Raw genomic sequence first — 16,329 nt, 5'->3', positions numbered from 1 at the left:
TCGAAAATTTGACGTAAAGATAAAAAATTATCTATATGGGAAAATAAAATCAAAAGCCCTCCGTGGAAAAAAATGGACAGAAAAAACTGCGAGCCCTGATTAAAAACCAAAATGTTTTTTTTTTAAATTCAGGGTTCCGCATACTCCAACCAAATTAAATTTGTTTCATAAAATGCATGTTTGAACGGTGAGAGTGACCGCTGCGCAGAAAGAGGATAGAAAAGGGACACGTACCGATGATCATGGGGGCAGGTGGTTGGATGGCGGCGGCGGCCACGAGCGGCTGGTCTTGCTGCATGCGCCAGTCGTCGTGGTCGGCGCTGGCCCCCGGCGGGGGGCTGGTGAGCTGCTGCGGCGCCTTGGGCTCGGCGCTGCTCGGCTGCGTGGGGTCGCTGGGGGAGCCCGAGCGCTCGGGCAGCTCGGGGATGGCGACCAGCATGGCAACGAGTGGCAATAATCACCGCCGCATTCGGCCCACGGCCCAAGGAGAGATAAATTGAGTGCTGCGCTGCTTGGGTTGCCTGCTCGCACGGGGCCGACTGAGCACCGACTGACTCCGGCCAGAGACTCGACAACAAACGCCGCGCCACTCGTAAACAAATACATGGACGCGCGCGCGGCACGCTATTTTTAGAACACGTGCCGCGCTCGCTCGCTGGAAACCAACAAACTATAGAGTCGACGCCGCCGCCGCCACCGCCGTCGTCGTCGATAACGCCACTTGCCTGCCTTCGCCTCCCTGCATCCCGCCAGCCACTGAATGTAATTATATTTTTTCGGCTTCCTGCCCCTCCGAGGACACAATTTGTATGACCGATCACCACACGATGATGATGATGATGATGATGATGGTAGTGGTGGTGGCGGTGCTGCTATTTTTAGCTCGCTCTTTTTCTCCAGCGCCGCTGCCACCTCATCGTGAATACATGGCAGCCTTCGAGACCGCTCTGAATTATTGATTCGGCGCCGTCGATGGCCCGCGCGCCTTGTCTCTCTTTCCTCTTTCTGTCTTTCCCTGCTGCGGCTGGCTTCCACCTCCGCATTTAAATTATGCCAGTCAGATGAGACCACTTACAACGCGAATAAGTAGAGACGAGACACAGTTGCCGCAAATAAACCAAATTGTGTCGTTACGGTGAAGAAAACCAATCTCTTATGGCGAGTTTCTACGAGATATTAAATGGCAACAACTTGTTACCAGGAATTTTATTTATTTTGGAAGGGCAATCAGGTCGTTTTTGCCACACCCTCATAATCTACCATGAAATTCGCACGATATTTCTTCAAAGCAGAGCTGATTCTCCGTAAGATTACTTTTTTCACTCAACCAATGAAGGAAAAACGCTAGATTTTTTAAATTCGATCAGTTTCTAAATAAAACTAATTACACTTCCAACACTTCTTTCTAATTTGGATATTAAATTAATTAATTTGCCAGCCCGTTGGCTCGCATTTTTAAGGCATTCTCAGGAGTGTCAAAGCAGTGGGAGATATATGAGCAGTTCGGGAATCTCATACTGGCTGCCCAAAGTCAGAGATGGCAAAAGGTGGTTAGTTGAGTGACTCGCGAGACTCGAAATTTAATATTCAAATAGCTCAACGGGCTGGGAGGAGCACCGGCGTCGACTCACCACTTGCTGGTTTTTGCACCTTTCCAGCGGCTGGCGTTTCAATTAAAGACCTCGGTGCGGGGAGGCGAAAAGATGGCCACATTGGGCCCAAGCTCCTCTGCGGCCACTCGGGCCCCATGTTCCATGTTATCCGCTCGGCGATGTTATTGGGACTTGGGACCCCGGTTGCTTTGTAGCTCATAGCCCACGAGAAGTGCTGAGTAGAGTTTCAACAACAAGTGTCAAATTTTTATATTTTTATAAATATGCTGTGCGAGAACCACTACACGTGCCCCCCCCCTTCCGGCTTAATAGCGGCATCATCTCCAAGTTTCCGCGTCTATAGGCACGTGTAGCGGTTCCTGCACATTCTGGCGTAAACTAAATTTTTATTAAAAAATGCGTATAGACCAAGAATATTATGTATGCAGTTTTCTAGCAAGCACTAGCCGATAATTCGTCTGCATGGGCTGGACCGATAACGTAAAGTATTCATTTTTTTCTTTTCTCTAAAATACTTGAGCCACGTAATTTAGATTTTAGGGGAAAATCTTTCCTGCCACTTGCATTCAAAAGATAAGCCGCTTCCTGTCTGCCGTCTCGCATTATCATTTTCGACGCTGCCCATATCCTAGACCATACTATAGGGGTTTAATTTTTTTTCTAAAATTACACCGACGTTTGTGCGCACTACTTCCTCTCCTGTCGGAACTGAAACCGAAATTCCGCGTCAACCGGTGGTCGGGCGGCTCTCACTATAACTAATTCATTCACTCTCGCTAGTCTCGCTCAGTTTCAATTGTTGGACGCGTCTAACGAATGCGAAAGGGTCGTCGTGGCGGAGATTGAATCGAAATGAGATTCTCGTGCCAATCAGTGGTTAGATAAAATTCCCATCACACCCCGCCCGTCGGCTGGCCGGCCGCCTCTGAATGCATAAACACTTTTCCGCCAATCGGCGTGCGTTGTTTCTTGCGACAACAAAAAGAATCAGCAGCTCTTGACTTCCATGTTTGGAGCCAGAATTATTTCTTTTTTGTCCCGGCCAAGTCGCGCGGTGCGATTGCTCGCGTGAGAGCCGAAAACGCAAAAACGTGCGATAAACCCTTTTCCGGCCATTTCAATTGGGTCATTTTTTGAAAGTCGTCACGCACCAGTTTCAGCTGGACAAACAGACCGCGGCACTTGTTGGTTGGCGCAACGATTTTCCCGACGCTTGACACGCAATGAATATTTAGAAAAAGCGCTATACTCACTTGAATTCGAGACATTTTCCTCAGCTCTGCTCATAGCTGATCACGAGTTCAGGCCCGCCAGACGGGATTGAAGGATGTGCGACGAAACTGAAAGAAGCAAAAAAATATTTTTGATAAAATTGTCCTACCAAGGTGTATTTTTTATTTATTAACTTCTTTTGTTTCGTTATCGATATGTGAACACCACATTATTTTGGAACCGACGAGGCTCTTTGAACGCAGTTAGGTTCAACAACTTAAAAAAATCATATTTTTTAAAATTATAAATTATTTTCCGCAAGTAAAGCAAGTCTCTGCGAATTTTTTCATTCAAAAGCATTTTTTTATTGTTTATTGGGTTTATTGGAGAATGATATATCAGCTTCCAATTAAGATTCCGCGCAAGCAAAAAGTGGAAAATCAAGTATAAGCCAACCACAACAAATCAAGTGATTCAGAATCGTTCCTCTTCGTTAACCAAAAATTGTATTTTACTCAGCAGACGAACATACAACTTTACTATAATTATGCTAAAATAAATTCGTCTCGCGTAAGAAAAGGAAAAATTGCGAAAATTTAACACGCGGTGCAGAACATTAGGGGACGGTCCCATCCCACTCTCATTATTTATAAACATGTTCTCCACACAGCAGGTGCCTGGTCGTAAGCAGACCACGACGAGCACCGCACATAACTTGCCTCCGCAAGCGAGCAGATTATCGACTACGCGTCAAAGTCGCATTCCAAGTTCTTACCTGAATTCTAGACACTCATCTAGACGGCTCTTGTAGCGATTGAACGAAAATTTGAAGAATTCAGACACTCGTTTATAAAGTGCATTGCGAACTTTTCACAATTAAAAACAGAAATGACAGCGACGTTTGCGGCCGACTTGAGCACCAGATGAATAAGCACCAACACCAAAGACAAGCGAGCGTCGCTGTGCCAACTAAAATGGCAAATTGCGTTATCATGTTCCTCAGCCTTAAATTGTTTCTGAATTTTCTTTGTTCTGCATGAATTTTTAGTAACTTATATTTGGTGAAAGCTTTTATTTTATTTAATTTGTTTCTAGTACTCAACACACTATTATGTTTAGTTTCCCGCTCTTTGTTAAGTTGGTAGTTGAGTGTGTAACACGTGGGCGTGCCGTTTTCTGCTTACTGCGATCATATGAAACTTGTTTTGATTTTTCTTCTAAAAAGTCAAACGATCGTCAACAGACTTAAATGTGAAACTTAGAATGGATCGTCTAAATGTCAGGCCTCGGCAAGAGTTTTCCAAAAGCAAGTTGAATCTGCAGTCCAGCTCTTCCAGCACAGCCGATTGAATGATGCAAATTTTGCTGGGTCTCTGCCTCTTTTGTGGGGCTTCAGCCCTGGGGACCGTGGGGTACCTGCTAACCCAGTTACTGTCCCCGACACCTTGGTCACTGCTCGGACTGCTCTACGTTGCTGGCGTCGCATGGCTCACAGCTTTTTCCGTGCAATCTGGCCTGGAGGCTCTGATAAATGTCCACAAGCCTCTGTCAGGTATTTATCATAATGTCGTACTTAATTTCGTTTTGTTGAATGAAATTTATGTAAATAGAAAAATAAATGTCTTGATGAAGAATGACAAATTTCCACCAGAGTTTATAGCCTTATAAATTTTTTGTTAATAAATAGTTTTCTTTGAAATTGATCTTTATGTACAAATTTTTTTTAATTTTCTCTCTTGGCTATATATATATATATAGTACATTATAGTGTTGGAAACATTTCCTTTTCCATCTAGAACTATTATCGTGTTTCAAACCATATAAAGATTTAAAATTTTTTGACCGGTCTAGACTTTTTTTCATAAATTCCCTTTTGCAGGTATTTATCTATGGGAAATAAATTTTCCAGCTTCTTTATATCATTATCGAGTAATTTATTTTATCTTGAAATATATAATCATGGATTTTTTGTACTTCTCAGTGGAAACCGTAGACTCATACATCAGCATGGCTAGAGACGTCGGTTTACTGTGCAGAAGCAAACCAGTCGTCCAAAGCGATAGGACAGATGCTGTCCGCTGCGAAATTGAGCTACTACTTGGTGAGCTGCACGCCATTCTCATCGCCGGATGGTTCGACTCGCTGAGCCCGAGAGACGCAGACTTCCCCAGAATGTCAAGGGTTGCGTTTACAAGGGCTGCCATGGAAATTGAAACGTGTGTTCGGAGAGTCACTCCTGTCCAAGCTGCCAGGGCTGTGCTTACGTTGTCCATTGGGCACGCGCGACGCATCAAAGGTGGCCCTTGGTGAGAAAACTTTTTCAACTAATTTCAAAAAATTTGTAGAAAAATCGAAAGGTTTTTTATTTTAAAAGAATCACTAAAATCTTATTGGGATCCATAATTTGTCTCTTTTTTTAATTTTCTTAGATTATGTTAGATTATTGCCACCCAACGTTCTGTCCAGTTTTTTCTGGACCTTAAAAAATATCTATAAACAGCAAGGATAGAGTTAGTTTTTTCCAAAGAAAAGTACATTATTTGGAAAAATTTACCCCAATTTTCTTGATTAACTACAAAAATAAAGTCAAAACTGCTGTTTAAATGAGCAGGAAATTGAAAAATCAAAAAAGGTACACCCTGTGGCTAATTATTGTCAAACATGCAGAGTAGCCAGTCTAAATTTTAATTGGTGTTTTGTTCCCTTAAGGCATGATAAAATTTTGCTTCAGGCCTAAAACAGACGAAGAGATGGCCCTGAACATCACAGCCGAAACCCTGGTCATGTCCCTCCTTCCCCCTGAGCTGTGCGCACCGCCAACCGGACCTCTACTGTCATCCTTGCTGGCTCACGGAGCCCTGATCAGTGCCCTTTCCCTGGTGGCAGACCCTGGCTGGCTGCAAACTCAGATGGCCTGGGGTCTTGGAGGGGAGACGGAAGCCCTGCCACCGGAGCGCCCTAAGACTCTTTCCCTCAGCACAACCACCACAGAGGAATTTCGGGATCCGTTGAGCCAGGACTATGACGAGGAGGTGGAGGAGGAGGCGGAAGCAACTCCCGAATATGAAGAGGCGAGTGACCTGGCCTCCTCAATAGCAAAACTCAGGGCCTTGCTCGCGGCCAAAGATGAAGCAGAGAAGGCGTCGGAACTGCCGAATGACGACCGGCCTTTCATGAATCTCTCCATCGTGGGCAACGAGGTCGTGGCAGAAGGCAGCGGTCTTCCTTATGTACTCTATTGCATTCAGTATGAAGTAGTCGTGATTGGGGATGGAGGTCCCAGACTGGCAGTGATGCAGGTCAAGCGCAGATTCCAAGAGTTTCTCAACCTGCAATCCCGACTTGAAGAGCAGCCTCACCTCAAAGCTGCCCTCCGAGGTACTAATCGGTTTTAACTCTCAAAACTAAGTTTATTTATTGCTTACATTAATTTTTATTTTTGACTCACTAAATCAAATGATTTCAAAAATAATTTGTTTACAGATTTTTTTTGAAAATGCGTTGTTCTCTCAACGATTTTATTTTGTTTAAAATATAAACAGAATTTTATTTACACCAAGTATTGGTATTGAATTTAATCATATATATTATTATTTTTATTTGCAAATTTAATGTGGAAGCATGCGTGTCTTGTAAACACTAGGATGTTTAAATTTTAAATTATTTATTTTACATTATGCAGATTTTACTGTTTAAATTTTGTTGTAGTTTTTTATATACCCTGTCTTCGCCTTTCTCTTTAATTTTCCCAATTTTCACTATTTTCTTAAAAATCGAATACATTATGCCTCGCTCTACAGGTGTTAAAGGGCCTTCAAAATGGCTCGCTCTGGCATTCAGCAAAGCAGGTCAGCAGACAACAGCGCAACGCCAGCCGGTGCTGGAGCGCTACTTGCAGCAGCTGTGCGAGCAGCCTGTTCTGGCACGTTGCGAGGCGCTGCAGACCTTTCTGGCGTATGGCAGCCCCACTGCCATGGCGTTCACCAGAGGATCCTCTGAACGGCTGGACCGTCTCTTCGCCAGGACTGTCAGCGATGTTCTGCACACCATAAAAACGGCGCTACCCAACTTTGAGGATCAGGTTGTTGAGCAGTCTGAAAATCATGGCTTCTATGACGTTCGCCATTCCTTCATGGAAAGACCTCCACAGGTATTTTATATTTTTTTCTGTCTTCTTTATTGTTTTATTGAAATTAAAATGTAGTCATGTAGACTCAAAACGATATGACTTTAATTATTTGATTTGGTGATTTTTAGCAAGTTAAGTGGCAATATGCTTTCTTGGGCAGATTCAAAAATAAAAACCCTTAAAATAAGAAATAATATCTCAATCCTTGAATATGAAAAATTGTTGCAGCTGAAGGAGCTGGGCAGAGACATAAAGCGATTCCTATCCTCCCGCGTGGTGGAAGCGGCAAGCGAAGCATTCCCCGACAAACCATGCTCGCCAGTGACCCCCATTGGGCCCCCCCTCCTTCCAGATTGTTCCCTGGTCAGTCTGCTGGAGACCCTGCTGAAGGAAATTTCGCCCTCGTGCTGGCTGTGGCAGAGTCCCCTTCTGGGCGCAGTCAGAACTCTGCTGTCCCACTGGCTGGAAAACCGGCTGCAAAGCGTCGCTTCGGAGCTCTGGTCGTCGCACTCTGCGCTCACTTTTCTCAGGCTCTGCAGACTGGCGCTGGCGCCGGGACCGCCTTTGGTGCGGCCGACCAGGGAGGAGGGCCACAAGGCCCTGGCAGCGGTGCTTGTACCGCCCACCTGGCTGTCCTTTGTTCTGGGCAACAGTAGCGTCACCGAGGGCAGGGATTTGCTGCTAAGGGCGTTCGCGTGCGAAACGAGCAACAGGCAGTTAGGCCTCGACGTCGCTCTTTTAGCCACCTATTTGGCTATCAAGTAATTTGACGTTATATCTTTTGTCGGCTGTGCGAAATTCAAGTCCTGAATCTATTTGTAAGGAGTTATGTTGAGAGTTACCTCATTGTTTAATCAAAAATATATTTATGTTGACCATTCTAATATGATGCAGTAATAAAACTCAAACTTCATCATAAATCCCTATTTTATTTACAAATTACAGTTAATCTAAACTTTGTGGACTGTGGACGTAATCCTTCAGTGCAGTCATAGCTTGAACAGCGCCATTGTATGATTTTTCATCTGAATTTAGAAACTTTAGAGATGGTAATCAGATTTAAAGATAAATCCTTACCAAAGGGTTGCTCACTTGTGAACTGCCAGTAATCCTCAGCGTTGACAGTACATTGGTTCTCAACAGTTCCCCACACTTGAATGTACCCAGTTGGAGCGTCCGGCAGGCTGTCCGGGAAAGTGACGTTGACAATGATCTGGTCTGTGGTTCGCAGATTAATCGACGAGTTGCTGCTGTGAACCTGTTAAACATAACCTGTCAACAACGGCGTTAACAAAATTAATATTTCCAGGTCTTACGCTCTGAACAAAGCCTATCAACACGACGTTGCGACCAACTAACGATTTAAGATTCTCTCCCAGTGTTCGGACGCAGAGAATGTCCATGCTTACTGTGCTAATTGTCGATTTGATGTAAATCCAAAAGAAAAAGCACAACAAAATTTGTTTGTGCTAAGCAGATGACTGACTGAGCAGACTGAGTGTGTTTCAGCGATTTTGGCGGTCAATCATGGATCAAGGCGAAAGGGGCGGAATGCGCGCGGCTGGTAAGTGTAGTGTGGACTCTAGGTAAGTGGAATCAGGAGACCAAGCAAAAGGGGCGCGACTCTAAATTGAATTTGAATTTTAGCGCGGGACCAAACCATAATAATCAAAATCAATCTAGATTATTTAAATCAAGATGAAATATCATGATTTTAATATTTTTCAATTTATTTTAAATCAACATTTTGCCTAATTACACGAAAAATTTAATTAACACCCCAGCTGTTTGTCATTGTGCCACAACGACACTGACATCTGTAGGAGGAACGTCAAGTTTTCTGGGTTCTTGCCTGGTTCTTGCTGGTTCGTTGTTGTTATTATTATTATTATTTCCCCTGACAGACCTTTAATCACAAACAGCCAACAGTCTAGTCCAATAAAAAAGTTGATGTTGATAAAAACATATTATTGAATCGCCTTACAACGCCGGCGCTTTATTTCCAGTGATATCAGAGTGTGGTCTGACAGCATCAACTGCTGATGGTTCAAGAGATAACTTGAAGTGTTAAAAATTATATTTTTCGCTTAGAATATCAATCACTTAATAGAGTTTATTTCAGATTTCAAGTGAAGATGCGGAATAATAATATTTACCTTGACTACAATGCAACGACTCCGCTGGCCCCAGAGGTCGTCGACTGCCTGAGGGAGGTCAACCCCCATTACTGGGGCAACCCCAGCTCGCCATATCTTCGTGGGTTAATTGTGAAAGAAAAGATCGAAGAGGCCAGAACTAATATTGCTAAACTGGTTGGCACGCCGCACAGCGAAGACATTATATTCACCTCTGGAGGAACAGAGGTAATGTGAAATTATATTTAATTATGTATTACTTAAATTACTAATTTCTCGCCGCTTGCAGTCTAATAACATGGTCATTTTTGGCACAACCAAGTACTTAAAAGAGTGGAATGAGAAACAAAAAAGTCCACTAAGTGGCATTCCACATGTGATCACAACCAATGTTGAGCACGATTCTGTGATCCTGCCGATAAAACGACTTCAGGAAGATGGTTTGATAGGTAATTTAATTCCTACATAGAGATAAATTGATATTTTAACTAAAGAATCTTATGTCAGATGTTACCATCGTTCCTGTCACTAAAAAAGGAGTGATCGTTGCTGAAGATCTACTGTCAGCAGTGAGACCAAACACTTGCCTGATTACAATGATGATGGCCAACAACGAAACTGGTGTCATCATGCCAGTAGCTGAAATTGGAAGGTAAATATTTAATTAGAACATTTTAGGTGTTATTAAATAACTCGGTGGATGACAGACAATTGCAGAGAGTCAACCGGAAGCGCATAGCAGACGGATTAATTAAAATTCTGTATCATACTGATGCAGCCCAAGCTATTGGAAAAATCCCTGTTGATGTCGAGGACTTGCTAGTTGATTACCTGACTATTGTAGGGCACAAGGTAGTTAATCAATTTTGTTATTTTGACTAATAATGAAATATTGGCTAGAAAAAGCAGCCATTGAGAAGCATGTCAAAATATATCCAGAAATTAATGTTAAATCCATAGTTAACAAAATTAATATTTTATATAAAAAATTTCAAATTGTTCCATGTAATTAACAACTAAAATCAGTTTCAGGATTTTGGCCCCAATTGGCCTAGTCCAGTGAATCTCAGAATCCGATCTGACTTGCAAACCAGAGTAAGATTTTTCAATTAAAAATTATTGTTTCAGTTTTACGGTCCTCGGATAGGTTGTCTGTACGTACGAGGTCCAAATTCTGCCACTCCTATTTATCCAATGTTCTACGGCGGAGGCCAAGAAAATGGAATCAGACCCGGAACTGAAAATGCTCCAATGACAATTGGCTTAGGGAAAGCAGCCGCTCTGGCTGCACAATTTTTTAATCAAAACCAGTCGCTGTTCATTTGCTTCCGAGAGTATCTAGAAGAAAAACTCAAAGTACGCTTATTGAAATCCTATCGATTATCTTGATAATGATAATATTACTCCAGGAGAGATTTGGAGAGTGTGCCGTAATTCACTTCAGAAACCCTGACATTCCGTTCTTGCCAAACACTTGCAGCGTTTCTCTGCTGACCAATGAAAAATTCTCAGGATCAGATATCCTACGCAAGTGCCATCGAGTCGAAGCGAGTGTTGGCGCTGCTTGCCACTCCCAGGACAAGCCTTCAGGTATAAATAAATTCTTAAAATCTAATATTGAGACTTATGTTAACGTTTTCCTTATTTTAGCCATCCTATCAAATTCTGGACTTTCGCCAGAACTGGCCAGGAGCACTATCCGCCTGAGCATAGGATTGCTCACTTCCAAATCTGAAATTGATGATGCAGTTCAAGACTTGGCAAATGCAATTCGCATCTTGAAAGATGGTAAAAAGAAAAAGGAAAACCAGTCTTAAAGCGAATTCAAACTGGGAATTTTATAACATTTAGAAAATAAACCAGTGTGTTTGGATTTTATATTTTTTTATTGGATTTAGAAGTTCCTGAAACAGAAAAGGAAGAGCAAATTAGTATCCAGAAGTAAAAAGGTATAATAAAAAAGATTTCTTGAGGAACTATGCTTACTTGGGCAAAATTCCGTCCTTCTTGGCTAGCCTACCAATGCAGTCATCGGACTCTCCCTATAACACAACAAGTCCTGAATTATTTGCTCTTACTAATGAGATGCGTGGCTACCCCAAATGCATAAATTAAAATTGGTCCTCTATAAAAATTGATACTAAAAATGTCTTAATAAAAACACTGGATATCAAAACCCTGTACCCAGACTTCTCAAATTAGTCTGTTTTTTCCGAATTTTGCATCATATATAGTGGAAAAGTTCGTTTTCTCCGCCCCTTCTTTAAAATGTGATTCTCATTGGAACTGGCGAGATGTGTAATCCGGCAAAAACTGTAACTTTACCATATTCGCTGCGTTTGACGGCAATCTTTTCAACCTTTGGTTTCCTCAATCCTCACTTACTCAGTACATCATTATGGTAAATTCAGTTTCTGCCGGGTTACACATCTCGCCAGTTCATATGAGTATGTACCCCATATTATTAAAGTAGGAGTGGCGAAAACTGTAATGTTACCGTTCTTAATTTTAGGGTTCCATCCCCCTAGAGTAACAGGTCGCTGTTATTCGTTTTAACACTCACGTCATGAGAGAAAATTAATAATTATTATTATGTATAGCATTTTTGGAACCATTTTTAGAGAATTTACATAGCTGGTAAAAACATGCTCACCATTCTCCTGATGGCGCCGCAGATGGCGTACTGTTTGTTGGTGGAAGCCATCCTTCCATTGGCATCCACATCGCAAATAGTGATTTGGATGGACGCGTGGTCCTTCGCGCTAATAATGCGATTGCTAGCAGAGCTGAAAATTAAATCAGACATGATCAAAAAGGTTCAATTCAATCGAAACTAAAGTTATGTTTTCAAGCAAGGACCCACGTGTGGTTCATGCTGGCGATCGGTTTCTTACCATTTGCGCGGGCAATACAAGTCCACGAATTCTCCTGCGTCGTTTTCCATTGTTTAAATTTGACTGCAGAGCAAAAGGAACCAAATTAGTACAGAAAAATGAACGCCGGCAGCGAAAATCAGTCGTGATTTCGGCTAAATTACAGACCTGTAAACGTAGACAGGCAAAAGTCAATATGGCGTTTGTTATAAAGTGGTAGAGGCTTGGAGAGGCAGGATCAGGCTAGCCAACATAACCATTGCCAACTTTAGAGGTTTCAAGGAGAAAAGGCGCGAAAGGTGTCACGCGGGAAGCCTATGTGGCAAGGTTGTTTCGCAAGCCACTCGCGCCTCGCGCGTGTATCGATTATTGAGAGAGAGATTGATAATTCGATTAAGCAAGACCATTTTGACGGTCGTTTCGCCGCCGCGTTTATCGCCATTCGTCAAATATGAAAGATAACAGGCGGAAAAGGCGGCGGCAAAAACTGATCGTCTGCAACGAGAACGATGTGAACTCCGTCGAGACAGCGATTGAGAATGAAAATGCTGAGCTTCCGATGGGAAGGGCGCTCTGGAAGATTGACAGCATGGGTGAGGATGAAGAGCGGCGACATTTGAGCTCAATATTTTCTTATCTCTTCTCTAATAATTAAAGTAGTCTTATATAGCGCTATAGTCATTTGAAATATGGATTTAATTGAGAAATGAGTAAAGTGTGCATGCACTTGAAGAAAAACAAGTTGAGTACAAGTGCACTATCATCTAAACTTCGTTAACATTTATTTTCATTTTTATTACTACGCTGATGATAAAGCTCACTGCTATTGGACAATCAAGCTGCGTGTGCGCAAATTGGACACATTATTATTTTAGTGCCTAAAAGCTTGAAAATAGTATTACACAAATCTCAGCATTTCATAGCAGTACAATGCAAGGTTCACACGATTCTCATATTGTTTGTCTACTCACAATCAATTAATTTGATTTTACGCAGATGAAAAAACATCGGAGCAGTTTTCTTCGAAAGAGTTTATAATGAGGGATCTTTCTTTGGAGAGGACGCGCTTGAAACTACAGGTATGTTTTTGTTATTAATTGCATTAATAGCATTTCTGTATTCAGTAACAATATGAAAATCGAAAACAACTTATACAAAAATCTCGAAAACCTCTGGATTACAGACAATGTGAAAAAAACCAAGACCTAAAAAAAATTCTGAACTATATTTAATAGTAAAGCCCATTAAATATTTGGATTTTGTATCTAAACAATTATATACGTAGTAAATTTCACAATCGATAGAGTAGTGCTTTTTTACGTATTATATTCTTCCAATGTCACTCAACATTTTCGAAATTCGCAGGAATATTTTAATTTGTTAGCTGACTTAATTGACGTTTCGGAAATATATACCAAGCAAAATAAATTATTTTCTGCTGAACTTCACACTAAAAGAATTTTCTGGCTGTCATGTCAGTCGGGAGTCTCGTTATTAATTGAAAGTTATTAACTAAATTTTTTATAATTATTTATGTTTAAACAGGAACTACAAAGCGGATTCATAGAAGATATGGAAGAAAAGATGCAACGTGTCTTGGCGGACGTAATTAAAGAAGTGGGAAACCCTGAAAACGACCAAAAACTGTTCGACGAAAGCCTGAACTGTTTGGATAAAATGTGAGTATGTACAAATTAAGCTAAAAGTTGTTTTAATTCTTTCGTATAAACAGGAAACCAACGAGAGAAGGCGCTCTGCCTGACAAACAATTTTTGACCCGCAACTCGTTACTCACCGACCTCTTTGAAATAAAGCACATCCGGACCATTTACCACATTTTTGTGGCCATCCTCATCATTTTGTTCTTGAATACTCTAATTTACGACTTGACGGATACTGGAAGGTTCTAAAAATGAACAAAACAATGCAAATCAAGTTACATTGCGTGATAATTGCAGGCCTAAATTCGGCTTTGGCCTGATCCTGTGGAATTTTGGTGATATTAAAACTGTGATAATGATCTGGATCTGCATGATGGCAGGAGTGTTTTCCCTTTACCTCATGTTTCACTTTTATGCGAGCAACCGTCACAAGGTTCCTTTAAAACGTGAGACTGTTCTATCAGCAACATAAATATTCAATTTGGGACCATCTATAAATCTTTTTGTTTTCAGACTTAAAATTGTGGGACCAGTGTTGGTTGGGTGCTTTTATTTTATACGTCTGTGCGCTGCTTTTTTTCCCCTTGGCGAGTGTGCTGGAACACAATTTGCCGCCTGCGTCTTCCCTGATCGTGCTAATGGAAAAGGTTCGAGATTCGGAAAATGCGACTTTATACCTTGTATGCTAATCGATTTTCCAGATTCGGCTCATGATGAAAAGTTATGCGTTTGTCCGGAGCAATACGCCCAAGGTGTTGGCCTATCAACCTAAAGACTCTAACAACGACAAACAGTCCCATTCTCCGTGCCCCGGCTTTTCGCAATTCCTCTACTACTTATTTGCACCCACTCTGGTCTACAGAGACTGCTACCCAAGGTAAAAATGTATCTGAATTGCGGAACAAGTTGCTTCAAATATTAATTAAAATGGTCCTCGTTGGCGCGTCAAACAATTTTTTAACCCATATATATTACTGTATTTTTTGCTTCCATATGCGATAGTGTTAATGGAAATATGTTGATTTGTCAAAGGAATAGTTCCGTTTATTAATTGTTTGCTAATAGATGTCTCCGTAAAAAGAGTCACAATTTAGCATATTTCAAACAGACATAATTTCTTAGAAAGTTGTTGTATTTTAAAAAAAAATGGGATCTGCTCAGCGAGACATCAAATTAAATACTTTTGCAAAATTCGTGATTTTTCCAACAAATAGGTCTTTTATTCTCTTCAATTCATAGCTGCGTAATTATAAAGCCAAACTCGTACATCAAGCTTAATCTAGAATTCAATTTTGTGATTTCTCATATTAGTTTATATTGCCTGGGACATGAAAGTAAATTAAAATTAAACAAGACAATACTGCCGGTATTATAATGATTTTTCTGTTTTTCAATTTCAATTTTATATTAAAGAATATTCAATTTTATTCTTCAAAATTGAGGGCAAGATAATTTCCTGGTTTCAAAAGTGTAGCAAAGCTTTTATATCTAATCGCCTGTTTTTTAAATTAACAAAACATTTAGTCCTTTAATTATAACTTTGAACGATGATATTATGTCATGTCATTCAAGCATATTAAAATTTAGTTATTTTTATTGTTTTAAATTGCAATATAATTTGAATGAATTTGAAATCCACAGAACGGACAGCGTGCGGTGGCGCGTGGTTGCTTGGAGTTTTACGGAAGTGATCGGAATCATCTTCTACGTGAGCTTCATTTTCGAGCGGTTGCTTAAGTTTCAATTTGAACATTTCGGCAAGAGTCGCATCGAGAGCAAAGACGTGATCGTGTCGATTTTCAACACCATGATGCCGGCCACGCTGGCCATGCTGTGCGCCTTTTTCTGCCTGCTGCACTCGTGGCAAAACGCCTTCGCGGAAATGCTGTGCTTCGCCGACAGAATGTTTTACAAGGTATGCGCAAAAAATCGAATAAATATCTGTGAATGGAAGAAAGAATGATTTGCACGCGTGTGTGTATATGTGCAGGACTGGTGGAACTCGACTTCCTTCAGCACCTACTACCGCACGTGGAATGTCGTCGTTCACGACTGGCTTTACACCTACGTCTACAAAGATTTTTCCGAGAACGTGATGCCCAACGACAGGGTGATGCCTAAGCTGATGGTTTTCGCCATTTCCGCGCTTTTTCACGAGTACATCCTCACATTCACCTTCAGATACTTCTATCCCGTGATGCTGTTCATGTTTGGTGGAGCTGGAGGTATTTTAATTTAAATTCACTCCAATAAATGAATTTTGTTGTGATCTTTTTATTTTGAAAATTACAAGGGAAACCATTTGTATGCATCACAATCTTCAATCCAAATTTATTTTAGATGGGATAATAATAGGGAAGTGACAATTTTCATCTTAATATTTCACCTTTTTGCAGTTGCGCTGACTTTTGTGCAGAGGAAAGGAGCGGGAGGAAATATTTTCATGTGGTTGTCTCTGTGCATGGGCACGGGACTGTTTCTCAGTCTGTACACAATGGAGTGGTACGCCAGGATCAATTGCCCCAAGGAACTGGTAAATTTGGGTTTGTGTAATTTATTGTAATTATTATAATGTGGATATAAATTGCAGGGCTATTGGGCAGATCTGATTGTTCCGCGCTCATGGACTTGCAACTTTATGAAGCAATAAAAATGTTTCAGTTATCTTGTTTAAATAAATTAAATTATTGAAGATATTCCCTTTTT

At 41.2% G+C, this 16,329-nt stretch overlaps 6 protein-coding genes across 19 annotated transcripts in view; 3 read left to right on the top strand and 3 right to left on the bottom strand.

The window, feature by feature from the left end:
• HDAC4 (histone deacetylase 4) overlaps positions 1-3,749 on the bottom strand; it is a 54,951-nt gene extending 51,202 nt beyond the window's left edge. For 3 of the 13 annotated variants that reach the window (XM_065483939.1, XM_065483941.1, XM_065483946.1), the window contains exon 1: positions 235-661. In XM_065483939.1, coding sequence (XP_065340011.1) covers positions 235-439 — 205 coding nt within the window. In that variant the 5' untranslated portion in view covers positions 440-661. Of the gene's footprint in view, positions 1-234; positions 665-2,866; positions 2,954-3,600 lie in introns of those variants that run through there. The other 10 variants (XM_065483950.1, XM_065483952.1, XM_065483948.1 and 7 more) reach the window with 9 other exon arrangements.
• Positions 3,750-3,995: 246 nt separating this feature from the next.
• Positions 3,996-7,874, top strand: LOC135939512 (uncharacterized). The gene is made up of 5 exons (XM_065483959.1): positions 3,996-4,377; positions 4,807-5,131; positions 5,557-6,203; positions 6,626-6,975; positions 7,183-7,874. The coding sequence occupies exons 1-5, from the start codon at positions 4,176-4,178 to the stop codon at positions 7,717-7,719; spliced, it is 2,061 nt and encodes a 686-aa protein (XP_065340031.1). The 5' UTR covers positions 3,996-4,175; the 3' UTR covers positions 7,720-7,874.
• On the bottom strand, positions 7,864-8,467 carry LOC135939521 (uncharacterized). Its single transcript, XM_065483978.1, has 3 exons — positions 8,271-8,467; positions 8,032-8,212; positions 7,864-7,979 (listed from the first exon to the last, which is right to left on the bottom strand). Exons 1-3 carry the CDS (start codon positions 8,355-8,357, stop codon positions 7,900-7,902), a joined length of 348 nt encoding a protein of 115 aa, XP_065340050.1. The 5' UTR covers positions 8,358-8,467; the 3' UTR covers positions 7,864-7,899.
• A 363-nt stretch (positions 8,468-8,830) lies between these two features.
• LOC135939519 (selenocysteine lyase-like) lies at positions 8,831-10,962 on the top strand. Its single transcript, XM_065483975.1, has 8 exons — positions 8,831-9,018; positions 9,077-9,317; positions 9,379-9,538; positions 9,597-9,741; positions 9,797-9,941; positions 10,218-10,445; positions 10,499-10,679; positions 10,740-10,962. The coding sequence occupies exons 2-8, from the start codon at positions 9,090-9,092 to the stop codon at positions 10,904-10,906; spliced, it is 1,254 nt and encodes a 417-aa protein (XP_065340047.1). The 5' UTR covers positions 8,831-9,018; positions 9,077-9,089; the 3' UTR covers positions 10,907-10,962.
• Positions 10,957-12,249, bottom strand: RpS21 (ribosomal protein S21). The gene is made up of 5 exons (XM_065483979.1): positions 12,131-12,249; positions 11,984-12,046; positions 11,743-11,875; positions 11,076-11,131; positions 10,957-10,993 (listed from the first exon to the last, which is right to left on the bottom strand). The coding sequence occupies exons 2-5, from the start codon at positions 12,031-12,033 to the stop codon at positions 10,984-10,986; spliced, it is 249 nt and encodes an 82-aa protein (XP_065340051.1). The 5' UTR covers positions 12,034-12,046; positions 12,131-12,249; the 3' UTR covers positions 10,957-10,983.
• Positions 12,250-12,355: 106 nt separating this feature from the next.
• LOC135939517 (sterol O-acyltransferase 1) lies at positions 12,356-16,315 on the top strand. Of its 2 annotated transcripts, none has more exons than XM_065483972.1 (11): positions 12,356-12,555; positions 12,959-13,041; positions 13,508-13,641; positions 13,695-13,865; positions 13,921-14,069; positions 14,137-14,270; positions 14,325-14,500; positions 15,265-15,538; positions 15,614-15,848; positions 16,020-16,156; positions 16,214-16,315. In XM_065483972.1, the coding sequence occupies exons 1-11, from the start codon at positions 12,414-12,416 to the stop codon at positions 16,271-16,273; spliced, it is 1,695 nt and encodes a 564-aa protein (XP_065340044.1). In that variant the 5' UTR covers positions 12,356-12,413; the 3' UTR covers positions 16,274-16,315. The 2 variants fall into 2 exon arrangements, with proteins under 2 accessions (XP_065340044.1, XP_065340045.1); XM_065483973.1 differs by lacking the exon at positions 12,356-12,555 and adding an exon at positions 12,813-12,899.
• Positions 16,316-16,329: the final 14 nt, after the last annotated feature.

This window comes from Cloeon dipterum, chromosome 3 (assembly GCF_949628265.1).
Source record: "Cloeon dipterum chromosome 3, ieCloDipt1.1, whole genome shotgun sequence".
Classification (NCBI taxonomy): domain Eukaryota; kingdom Metazoa; phylum Arthropoda; class Insecta; order Ephemeroptera; family Baetidae; genus Cloeon; species Cloeon dipterum.
The sequence above is the reverse complement of the archived record's forward strand: the minus strand, read 5'-3'. Positions and strand labels throughout refer to the sequence as shown.

Bases quoted from the DNA above. Each gene is read 5' to 3' on its own strand.
- LOC135939521 (XM_065483978.1), bottom strand. From the start codon at position 8,357: ATGGACATTCTCTGCGTCCGAACACTGGGAGAGAATCTTAAATCGTTA. The intron at 8,213-8,270 runs GTAAGACCTGGA...TATGTTTAACAG, and splicing joins TGATAGGCTTTGTTCAGAGC to GTTCACAGCAGCAACTCGTC. The intron at 7,980-8,031 runs GTAAGGATTTAT...TTCTAAATTCAG, and splicing joins CACAAGTGAGCAACCCTTTG to ATGAAAAATCATACAATGGC.
- LOC135939517 (XM_065483972.1), top strand. From the start codon at position 12,414: ATGAAAGATAACAGGCGGAAAAGGCGGCGGCAAAAACTGATCGTCTGC. The intron at 13,042-13,507 runs GTATGTTTTTGT...ATGTTTAAACAG, and splicing joins GGACGCGCTTGAAACTACAG to GAACTACAAAGCGGATTCAT. The intron at 13,642-13,694 runs GTGAGTATGTAC...TCGTATAAACAG, and splicing joins CTGAACTGTTTGGATAAAAT to GAAACCAACGAGAGAAGGCG.
- LOC135939512 (XM_065483959.1), top strand. From the start codon at position 4,176: ATGATGCAAATTTTGCTGGGTCTCTGCCTCTTTTGTGGGGCTTCAGCC. The intron at 5,132-5,556 runs GTGAGAAAACTT...ATTTTGCTTCAG, and splicing joins CGCATCAAAGGTGGCCCTTG to GCCTAAAACAGACGAAGAGA. The intron at 6,204-6,625 runs GTACTAATCGGT...CTCGCTCTACAG, and splicing joins CCTCAAAGCTGCCCTCCGAG to GTGTTAAAGGGCCTTCAAAA.
- LOC135939519 (XM_065483975.1), top strand. From the start codon at position 9,090: ATGCGGAATAATAATATTTACCTTGACTACAATGCAACGACTCCGCTG. The intron at 9,318-9,378 runs GTAATGTGAAAT...CGCCGCTTGCAG, and splicing joins TCACCTCTGGAGGAACAGAG to TCTAATAACATGGTCATTTT. The intron at 9,742-9,796 runs GTAAATATTTAA...GGTGGATGACAG, and splicing joins CCAGTAGCTGAAATTGGAAG to ACAATTGCAGAGAGTCAACC.
- RpS21 (XM_065483979.1), bottom strand. From the start codon at position 12,033: ATGGAAAACGACGCAGGAGAATTCGTGGACTTGTATTGCCCGCGCAAA. The intron at 11,876-11,983 runs GTAAGAAACCGA...TTTAATTTTCAG, and splicing joins TTGTATTGCCCGCGCAAATG to CTCTGCTAGCAATCGCATTA. The intron at 11,132-11,742 runs GTGAGCATGTTT...GTTGTGTTATAG, and splicing joins GCGGCGCCATCAGGAGAATG to GGAGAGTCCGATGACTGCAT.